Source organism: Anolis carolinensis, unplaced genomic scaffold (genome assembly GCF_035594765.1).
Source record: "Anolis carolinensis isolate JA03-04 unplaced genomic scaffold, rAnoCar3.1.pri scaffold_12, whole genome shotgun sequence".
In the NCBI taxonomy this organism is placed as follows: domain Eukaryota; kingdom Metazoa; phylum Chordata; class Lepidosauria; order Squamata; family Dactyloidae; genus Anolis; species Anolis carolinensis.
The window spans coordinates 21,580,379-21,591,651 of NW_026943823.1; the positions used below are offsets into that span (position 1 = coordinate 21,580,379).

The 11,273-nt window shown below is 37.9% G+C and overlaps 1 protein-coding gene across 1 annotated transcript in view; it reads right to left on the reverse strand.

Annotated features, from left to right (window-relative positions):
* slc16a2 (solute carrier family 16 member 2) overlaps positions 1–10,965 on the reverse strand; it is a 104,327-nt gene extending 93,362 nt beyond the window's left edge. The window contains exon 1 of the mRNA XM_062964099.1: positions 10,535–10,965. Within this exon, the coding sequence (XP_062820169.1) occupies positions 10,535–10,886 (352 nt within the window). The 5' untranslated portion in view covers positions 10,887–10,965. The remainder of the gene's footprint in view (positions 1–10,534) is intronic.
* Positions 10,966–11,273: the final 308 nt, after the last annotated feature.

Below are 11,273 nucleotides of genomic sequence, written 5' to 3' on the forward strand. Positions count from 1 at the left end.
TATAAACAATTTAGTGTAGGTAATATACATAGTAAAATAGATACTATAACTTGCAGTCTTAAATCTGTTCTACTTATGTCCCTTTTTTCATATGTATATACAGTAGAGTCTCACTTATCCAAGCTAAACGGGCCGGCAGAAGCTTGGATAAGCGAATATCTTGGATAATAAGGAGGGATTAAGGAAAAGCCTATTAAACATCCAATTAGGTTATGATTTTACAAATTAAGCACCAAAACGTGTTATACAACAAATTTGACAGAAAAAGTAGTTCAATACACAGTAATGTTACGTTGTAATTACTGTATTTACGAATTTAGCACCAAAATATCACGATATATTGAAAACATTGACTACAAAAATGCGTTGGATAATCCAGAACGTTGGATAAGCGAGTGTTGGATAAGTGAGACTCTACTGTATTAACCTTTCTTTTTCTCTTTTTTCTTTTCCTTTTTCTTCTTTATTGCTATTATATTATTATCGTATTTTTAAAAAATCTTAATAAAAAGTAAGAAAAAAAAAAGGCCAAGGTTTCACTAACTGCACTGTCTCCGAAAGTTAGTGCATAATGAATATATCATGTAGGACATGTAAACAAAGAAACACATTGACTTCACCGTGTTTTTTAAGAAGTCGGTTTGTAGATTCAGGGCGAGATCTGAACTCCTCCTCAGAGATCAAAACCAAGCCTCGAAAGCAACCTCAAGAAGTTGATAACCTAATCCTTCTGTCATTGTTTGGGTTGGATTTGCAGTTTGCACCTTGTTATTTGTTGATGTTTCCGACCTATTTTTGCAGCGGTACAACTTGTCCGCAGGAGTAAGCCGCACGTAAGCCCCAAAGAATGTCCCAAGCGCTCAATCCATTAAGAAAGGCAGGCTGTTAGGTGGTGGGGTCCAACACACCTTTTTGCCAAAAAATAGACATAAAGAGAACTCCAGAATCACAGAAGTTGGAAGGAACATCCAGTCCAACCTCCTTTGGCCAGGCAGGACACAATCAAAGCACTCCTGACAGACTGCCATCCAGACATGGAGTACATCTACACCGCAAGACTAATGCAGTTTGACACCACTTTGACAACTTAATGCTATGGAATCCCGAGACTTGTAGATTGTTTGTTTTTTTCTATGAAAGCCTTCGACAAAACAATGGAGGCCAAACAAACAATGAAGACCAAAATCCACTGCTTGTGGTAATATGAAAATAATCAAACAAACTCAATGTATATCCAAAAATCAATGTCTATCCAAAAAACAGGACTGTCCCAATCGCATATAAGTAGAAATCAGCAGACGAAGACGAAGACTCCTGTGAGTCGAAACCGGTTGCAGGTTTGAGTCAAGTTATATGGAAACTGGAGTCTACTCATACAATAAAGAACAGGACATTTACTCACATGAAAAACTTGTCCTTATACTTCAAGAGAAGAACTGCTGATTTCTACTTATATGCGATTGGGACAGTCCTGTTTTTTGGATAGACATTGATTTTTGGATATACATTGAGTTTGTTTGATTATTTTCATATTACCACAAGCAGTGGATTTTGGTCTTCATAGTTTAGGGGAACCCATTGTCCTTTTAGGCCAAACAAACAACTCGTCCCATCCAACCTGCCAATGGCATCCTATTATCCTTTGGCAAAGAAGTTTTGTGCCTTTGCAAATGGAAACTGCAACAAAATATTGCAGCAAGGAAAATAGCAATAAATTCACCCACAGGCTGGACAACAGGACAAGAATGTAGCCTTGACCTTCAGGTAGCAACAGTCTGAACTTTGCAGCCTGATCGGTCTTTGTCAGCAGAACGAATGGGAAACAAAGACACTAAGACGCATTTGCAAGCCATGCACAAAAGGAACCAATATTTTCCCCATTTGGCTCCAGCAAAATAGGGAAGAAAGTGAAACTTCCAGCAGTGAAACTACCAAGATTTGGGGTGGAAAGCGTCCCATGCTGCTGAACAGAGGGAGTCCTACAAAACTGGATTCTCAGGATTGTTATCAGAGAGACATTCTTGCAGCAGAAAAATGCAAAGACGTCAAGAGTGAGCTCCCTCCGCACTTAGCTGCCACGGCTTGACTCTGCCTTTGGTCTGGATTTCTGATATGTTTGCTGTTCCAGGTCTCTTAGGTGACATGGGCAGTGAGCATGGACTCGAACCCGGGTCCTGCAGACTCAATATTTAAAGCCTCTCGGCTCTAAGGCTTCTTCTGAGGCTGAGAGAGTGTGACTTTGCAAAGGGAGCCAACTCTCTGCTGGAATCTGAAACCACTTGTTTTCCCAGTCAATTCTCAACCATGAATCTGAAACCATCCCATTATTACTACTGTACCTTAATCTTTGCACCATGTATTTAAATATACAGTAGAGTCTCGCTTATCCAACATAAACGGACCGGCAGAACGTTGGATAAGCGAATATGTTGGATAATAAGGTGGGATTAAGGAAAAACCTATTAAACATCAAATGACGTTATGACTTTACAAATTAAGCACCAAAACATCATTGACAGAAAAAGCAGTTCAATACACAGTAACTTTATGTAGTAATTGCTGTTATTTATGAATTTAGCACGAAAACATTGCAATGTATTGAAAACATTGGCTACAAAAACATTGATGACTAAAAGGCAAACTGTGTTGGATAATACAGAATGTTGGATAAGCGAAGGTTGGATTATGTCTGTGTGTGTATATATATATATATGTATGTAATGTGTGTTTAACATATGCATTTGATTATGCAGTAGAGTCGAATCTCACTTATCCAAGCTAAATGGGCCGGCAGAACCTTGGATAAGCAAAAATCTTGGATAATAAGGAAGGATTAAGAAAAATGCCTATTAAACATAAAATTACATTATGATTTTACAAATTAAGCACCAAAACATCATGTTTTACAAGAAACTGACAGAAAAAGCAGTTCAATACACAGTAATGTTATGTAGTAACTACTGTATTTACGAATTTAGCACCAAAACATTCCAACATTTACTACAAAAACAATGACTACTAGAAGGCAGACTGCCTTGGATGATACAGAAGCTTGGATAAGTGAAACTTGGATAAGTGAGACTCTACTGTGTATGTATGTATGTGTGTGTGTATATATGTGTGTGTGTGTGTCTATATATATAAAAGGGTAATGAAATTTCGGCCTAGGACAAAACAACAAAACTACACATCCCAGAAACACTAAACTTGGCAGCACAACCCCTCATCCATGCCTCCACGTTCATACAACAAAAAAGAAAAGAAAAATAAAGTCCTAATTAGAGGGAGAGGAAGAATTGTTTTTATCCAATTGCTGACAGTTAGAAGGCTAAGCTCCGCCCACTTGGTCTCCTACCAACCCACTCAGCCCAGGGGACAGGCAGAGTTAGGCCTCACTTAGGCCTCTTCCACACTGCCTATAAAATACAGATTTTCTGATTTTAACTGGATTATATGGCAGTGTAGACTCAAAGCCCTTCCACACAGCTATATTACCCATTTATAATGGACTTGATGTCAGGGGAAAACCTTTACGCTTTACCTTAACTACAGTAGAGTCTCACTTATCCAAGCTAAACGGGCCGGCAGAAGCTTGGATAAGCGAATATCTTGGATAATAAGGAGGGATTAAGGAAAAGCCTATTAAACATTAAGTTAGGTTATGATTTTACAAATTAAGCACCAAAACATCATGTTATACAACAAATTTGACAGAAAAAGTAGTTCAATACGCAGTAATGTTATGTTGTAATTACTGTATTTACGAATTTAGCACCAAAATATCACGATATATTGAAAACATTGACAACAAAAATGGCTTGGATTATCCAGAGGCTTGGATAAGCGAGGCTTGGACGAGTGAGACTCTACTGTACCACCAATTTCTCAATACTTCATTTCCCATACCACCATACTCCACCACAGCAACGCGTGGCTGGGCACAGCTAGTGTAATGTGTGTTTAACATATGCATTTGACTATATCCATTTTATTATGGTGATGTATTTTGTCCCACCTTGAGATGCAAAGAGAGGCAAGTTACACATAAAATGTATTGCTATGTTGCTGATATTGTTGTTACTTTGCCAGACTACAACTCCAAAGATCCCACAGGATGGAGTCAGTGCCATTCATAGAACTTCCAGACCCAACAGAAATAAATAATGCTGAGTGTATAATTATGAATATGCACATCCTCGGCGCTCCTCTTTGGCACCGTTTCCTGAGCTCAGAGTTGGCATTTTGAGGCTAGATTTGGATCAGTTTTGTTAAAGCGTTTGTCAACCCACTGGGCTTATCAAAAGCCACAATTCAACACTTTTTTGCACGCTCTTAGATAGTGAAGTGTGACATTTATGCACACCATGGGAGCCCCATTTTGCAAAACCCTTGAGCCATATGGTGCATCTACACTGTGGGTTTAATGCAGTTTGATGCCATTGCCATGACTATTTATTTATTTTACTTATTTATTTCCATCATTTCTATCCCGCCTTTCTCACCCAAAGGGACTCAGGGCGGCTTACAAAACTGGCAGAATTCGATGCCAATACACAACAATACAAAAGAATAAAAACATAAGCAGTTAAATACAGATTTAAGCCTGCAAAACCTTGCTCTTCCGACAAGCTTTCAATGGGTGAAAAACTCGGGGCTATGTCTGTTTTTATTGTTGTTTTTATTGTTTTTATTGTTATTTTAAAGCCAAGTGTATTGCTTTAATCTATTTCTGTAAACCGCTCCGAGCCAAACTGGGAGTAGCAGTATACAAGTTTAATAAATAAATAAATAAAATAAAACAATACAAAATACTTGAGCCATTCATCCACAAAACCTTGTACATAAACCTTAGTCCAGACTATGCTATGAGATCCTGAGAGTTGTAGTTTCCCAAGGCCTTCAGTCAAAAGAGTGCTAATGCCTCGCCAAATTACAAATCCCACATTCCCATAGCTGTTAAAAAAGGCTCAAAATGCATTCATCCCACCGCGTAGATGCAGCCAATTGAGGGGGAAAAGCTGGGGAATAAATGGAGGCAAACAACAATAACAACAATAACAACAACAGTTTAAGTCGCTCTGTTGCAACAGCCACACTGTTTTGATCAAAACACAGCTGTGTTGGCATCAACACCCATATTTAACGTTTCCCCCATTAATCCATGCAAGCTCACCCCAAAACCGCAAAACAAATCTTTTCCTAATTTTATTCCACACGTAAAGAGACCGGATCTCTGTCTCATTGTTACAAGAGTCTTATTTGAATTGCTGTGGGATTTGTAGTTCAGCCAGCGCTTTCTGGCCGCAAGTCGGAAACTACAAATCCTAGGAGACCTTGTATAGCGCTACGGGATCGAAATGAAAGATATATTATCATCAAAGAACGAAAGCAACAAGCCCTAAGCAAAACAATACGAGCCGGAATTGGGACACTAAGGGCAACTCTATTCCAAAAATGTTCCATGTTGACACAGTCTGGTACGGTTAGACTAGAAATCCCATACAGTTTTAATGAAGTGCTGTTGTAACTGGATTGCACTACTGCCATTCAAAAACCACACTTTTAATTGCCAAGGCTCAATACTATGGGAGTTGCAGTTTTACAAGGTCTTTCGCCTTCTCTGCCTCACTGAACTACAACTCCCAGGCCTCTATAGATGCCGTTTAAATGGGTTGAAAACCCAGCTTTTGGGAAAGAGGTTGAGAAACTGGAAATACATATAATAGGATATATAAATATCTATTAACATAATAAAAGTGAAAATATGTATGTGTGTATGTGGATTTATAGGAGTGCACTATGAACCCAAACAATGATGGATCTGGACCAAACTTGGCATGCATACTCAATATGTCCAAATTTAAATACTGGTGGGTTTGGAGGGGAATTGGCCTGGATATTTGGGAGTTATAGCTACTGGGATATATAGTTCAGCTGCAATCAATTATATATTATTATGTAAATATTCAAAAACGTTTAACCTACTGATGCCTCAATTAATGTCATTTTATTGGTATCTGTTTCTATTTCTGAAATTTTCCAACGTTCTGGATTATCCAATGCATTTTTGTAGTCAATGTTTTCAATACATCGTGATATTTTGGTGCTAAATTCGTAAATACAGTAATTACTACATAGCATTACTGCGTATTGAACTACTTTTTCTGTCAAATTTGTTGTATAACATGATGTTTTGGTGCTTAATTTGTAAAATCATAAACTAATTTCATGTTTAATAGGCTTTTCCTTAATGCCTCCTTATTATCCAACATATTCGCTTATCCAACGTTCTGCTGGCCCGTTTATGTTGGATAAGTGATACTCTACTGTACAATTATAATAGTGAATTATAATTATTATTACATTGTATTACATCATAATATTATTATTAATATTATATGTATATACAATATATTTTAATATTAGTATAGTATAATATTATTATATATTATTATGTAAATATTCAAAAACGTTTAACCTACTGATGCCTCAATTCATGTCATTTTATTGGTATCTGTTTCTATTTCTGAAATTTACCACCCTTAGCTTATACTGGAGTCAATGTTTTCCCAGTTTTTTTGTGGTAAAATTGGGTGCCTTGGCTTATATTCGGGTCGCCTTATACTCAAGTATATACGGTATGTAGATACAGTAGAGTCTCACTTATCCAAGCTAAACGGGCCAGCAGAAGCTTGGATAAGCAAATATCTTGGATAATAAGGAGGGATTAAGGAAAAGCCTATTAAACATCAAATTAGGTTATGATTTTACAAATGAAGCACGAAAACTTCATGTTATACAACAAATTTGGCAGAAAAAGTAGTTCAATACACAGTAATGTTATGTTGTAATTACTGTATTTATGAATTTAGCACCAAAATATCATGATATATTGAAAACATTGACTACAAAAATGGCTTGGATAATCCAGAGGCTTGGATAAGTGAGGCTTGGATAAGTGAGACTCTACTGTACAATATATTTTAATATTAGTATATTATTATTATTATGTAAATATTCAAAAACGTTTAACCTACTGATGCCTCAATTCATGTCATTTTATTGGTATCTGTTTTTATTTCTGAAATGTACCACCCTCGGCTTATACTGGAGTCAATGTTTTCCCAGTTTTTTTGTGGTAAAATTAGGTGCCTCGGCTTATATTCGTGTCGGCTTATACTTGAGTATATACGGTATGTAGATTGCATTATATGGATCTACACTAAGCATACAATGTGGTTTCAACCTGCATTATATGGCAGGGTAGATCCATCCAGTGCCTTTTGTGGGGATGTTATGAAAAATTTACTCCTTTTCTTCCATCACGGCTGTTGCTGGATGAATATAAATGAGACATTATGCAAATCCATGGTTTTTCAGTGGTATCTGGCATTTCACCTGTCTCTATACTGAATTGTGACAGCTTTTGGATATAAGCTAAACCCGGTTGTTATTCCTGAACAGATCGGACCCATTAAATCAACGGGACTTCCTTACAAGTGGATTCAGTATTCAACAGTTGATTAAATAGATTTACTCCCATTGGGACTGAAGAATAGCATGCCGGTTGTATTCAAACACAGGCAGATGGATGATGAATATGGTTTGCAATAACAAGGAAAACATGGATCCCATATTATTATTATTTTAAATGAGAGAGAAGCAGGCCAGTGTCATGGTGATTTGGACTGCATGCACCAGCATCCTCAATACAAGTCAATGGCAGAGTAGTTAAGTCAATCCCATTGAGCCTATGAGACACATTTTACTGAATGCAAGCCAGCTGATATTGTTGATTTATTATTATTATGGTTATTATTGTTATTATTTATATTCCCCAATACAACTCAATGGCAAAACAAGTTAAGTCAATCCCCTTAAACCAATGGGACGATTTTCATTGGAGCCAGGCCAGTTGATATTGTTGCTATTATTATTATTATTATTATTATTATTATTATTATTATTATCCCCCAATACAAGTCAACTCAATGGCACAATAATTACTGTATATACTCGAGTATAAGCCTAGTTTTTCAGCCCTTTTTAAAAGACTTTTTAAATACTTTTTTAATACTCGGGTGAGGGTCCTGGTTGGCTTATATTTGGGTCAGCTTATACTCGAGAATATATGGTACATTTAATATTTTTCTCTATTATTGTTGGTATTATTACATTTATTCTTTTTCTCTATTATTATTACTACTATTACATTTATTTTACTCTATTATTATTATTATTATTATTATTACAGTAGAGTCTCACTTATCCAACATTCGCTTATCCAACGTTCTGGATTATCCAACACATTTTTGTAGTCAATGTTTTCAATACATCATGATATTTTGGTGCTAAATTCATAAATACAGTAATTACTACATAGCATTACTGCGTATTGAACTACTTTTTCTGTCAAATTTGTTGTGTAACATGATGTTTTGGTGCTTAATTTGTAAAATCATAACCTAATTTGATGTGTAATAGGCTTTTCCTTAATCTCTCCTTATTATCCAACATATTCACTTATCCAACATTCTGCAAGCCCGTTTATGTTGGATAAGTGAGACTCTACTGTATTATTATTATTAATACATTTATTATTTCACTCTGATCTTATTATTATTATTATTATTATTATTATTATTGCATTTATTATTTTACTCTATTTATTATTACTTGTATTATTTCCCTGTATTTATTATTATTATTGCATGTATTATTTTACTCTATTATTATTAAAAGGATACATAAGCACATTTACATTGAAGAAGATGAGAATAATGATCTGATCAGAGTTGGACAGTCTTATCTTAAATTTGAGCTTTACATAAATATTCAAAAACATTTAACCTACTGATGCCTCAATTAATGTAATTTTCTTGGTATCTATTTTTATTTCTGAAATTTACCACCCTCAGCTTATACTGGAGTCAATGTTTTCCCAGTTTTTTTGGTAAAATTAGGTGCCTCAGCTTATATTCGGGTTGGCTTATACTCAAGTATATACGGTATTATTATTATTGTTCTGATGGTTCTGGTGATTATTGCTATCCTTCTTCTCATACCTATTCTTGCTATCCTTCCTCTTATCAGTATTATGATTCTTGCTATTATGATTCTGAGTATTATTGCTATTATTGTTGTTGTTATTGGTCTGATGGTTCTGGTGATTATTGCTATCCTTCCGCTCATCACTCTTATGGGTATTATTATTCCTACTTCTATGATTCCAGGTATTATTGCTATTGTTGTTGTTGTCTGATGGTTTTGGTGATTATTGCTATGCTTCTCATCCCTGTTCTTGCTATCCTTCTTCTCATCACTGTTATGGGTATTATTATTATTATTGCTATTATGATTCTGAGTATTATTGCTATTATGTTGTTGTTGTAGTCTGATGGTTCTGGTGATTATTGCTATTCTTCTTCTCATCCCTATTCTTGGTATCCTTCTCATCACTGTTATGGCTATTATGATTCTGATTATTATTGCTGTTATTATTATTATTATTAGTCCGATGGTTCTGGTGATTATTGCTATCCTTCTTCTCATTCCTATTCTTGCTATCTTTCTTCTCATCACTGTTATGGGTATTATTATTCTTACTATTATGATTCTGAGTATTATTGCTATTATTATTATTATTAGTCTGATGGTTCTGGTGTTATGGGTATTATTATTATTGCTATTATGATTCTGAGTATTATTGCTATTATTATTGTTGTTGTCTGATGGTTCTGGTGATTCTTGCTATCCTTCTTCTCACCCCTATTCTTACTATCCTTCTTCTCATCACTCTTATGGGTATTATTATTGCTATTATGATTCTGAGTATTATTGCTATCATTATTATTATTGCTATTATGATGCTGAGTATTATTGCTATTATATTATTATTATTATTATTATTATTATTATTGGTCTGATGGTTCTGGTGATTATTGCTATCCTTCTTCTCATCCCTATTCTTGCTATCCTTCTTCTCATCACTTTTATGGGTATTATTATTGCTATTCTGATTCTGAGTATTATTGCTATTGTTGTTGTTATTGTTCTGATGGTTCTGGTGATTCTTGCTATCTTTCTTCTCACCCCTATTCTAGCTACCCTTCTTCTCATCACTCTTATGGGTATTATTATTGCTATTATGATTCTGAGTATTATTGCTATTATTATTATTATTATTATTGGTCTGATGGTTCTGGTAATTATTGTTATCCTTCTTCTCACCCCTATTCTTGCTACCCTTCCTCTCATCACTCTTATGGCTATTCTGATTCTGAGTATTATTGCTATTATTGTTGTTGTTGTTATTGTTCTGATGGTTCTGGTGATTCTTGCTATCTTTCTTCTCACCCCTATTCTTGCTACCCTTCCTCTCATCACTCTTACGGCTATTCTGATGGACGGTGAGCCTGCCTTTGCCCCTGTTGGCCTGAGGAACCCGAGTCCCGGTGAGCGCGGGGCGGGTGGGCAGCCTGGCGGCGAGAGGGGAGGCAGCGGGGGCGCCCTGCCGGGCCGGCGCGTCTCTCACCGGTCTTGTACTCCAGCGCGGGGTCCTTCTCCTCGCCGCCCTTCCGCTCGTCCTGCAGGAGGACGTAGAGCATCCCGAAGGAGTTGTGGATCCCGAAGATGGAGCCGTTGCACCAGGTGGCGGCCAGGACCACCACCCAGCCGAAGCCGCCCTCCGGAGGGGAGAAGCCCGGCGAGGAAGGCGAGGAGGCCGGGGGGCCCGCCGAGGAGGGGCCGCAGCCGCCCGCCAAGCCCGCGGCCCGCGACTCGCCGCCCTCGCCCTCGCCGCCCTCGCCCTCCTCCTCGCCGCCCTCCTCCTCCTCCAGAGCCTCCTTCTCCTCCGGCATCGACGCCTCCGGCCCGCGCAGCACCATCGCCGCTCCTGCTCCGGCTGCTGCTCCGGCTGCGAAGACTGCTGCCGCCGCCGCCGCTGCCCACCCCGCGCCTCGGGCTGCCGGAGCCTCTCCGCCAGGCCCCGCCCACGCCCCGCCCCTCGCCCCGCCCCTCGCCCCGCCCCACGCCCCTCCCCTTCCGTGCCCGCCTCTCTCTCTCTCTCTCTTTCCTTCCTTCCTTCGCTCTCACTCTCCTCTCCTCTCCTTTCTGGGTCTCTCTTTCTTTTCTGCCTTCTCACTCCTTCTCTCTCTCCCTTTCTTTGCTTTCTTTCTTTTTATCTCTCTCTTTCTTTCTTTCGTTCTTTCATTCCTTCCCTCTCTCCCCTTCTTTCTTTCTTTCTTTCTTTCTTTCTTTCTTTCTTTCTTTAT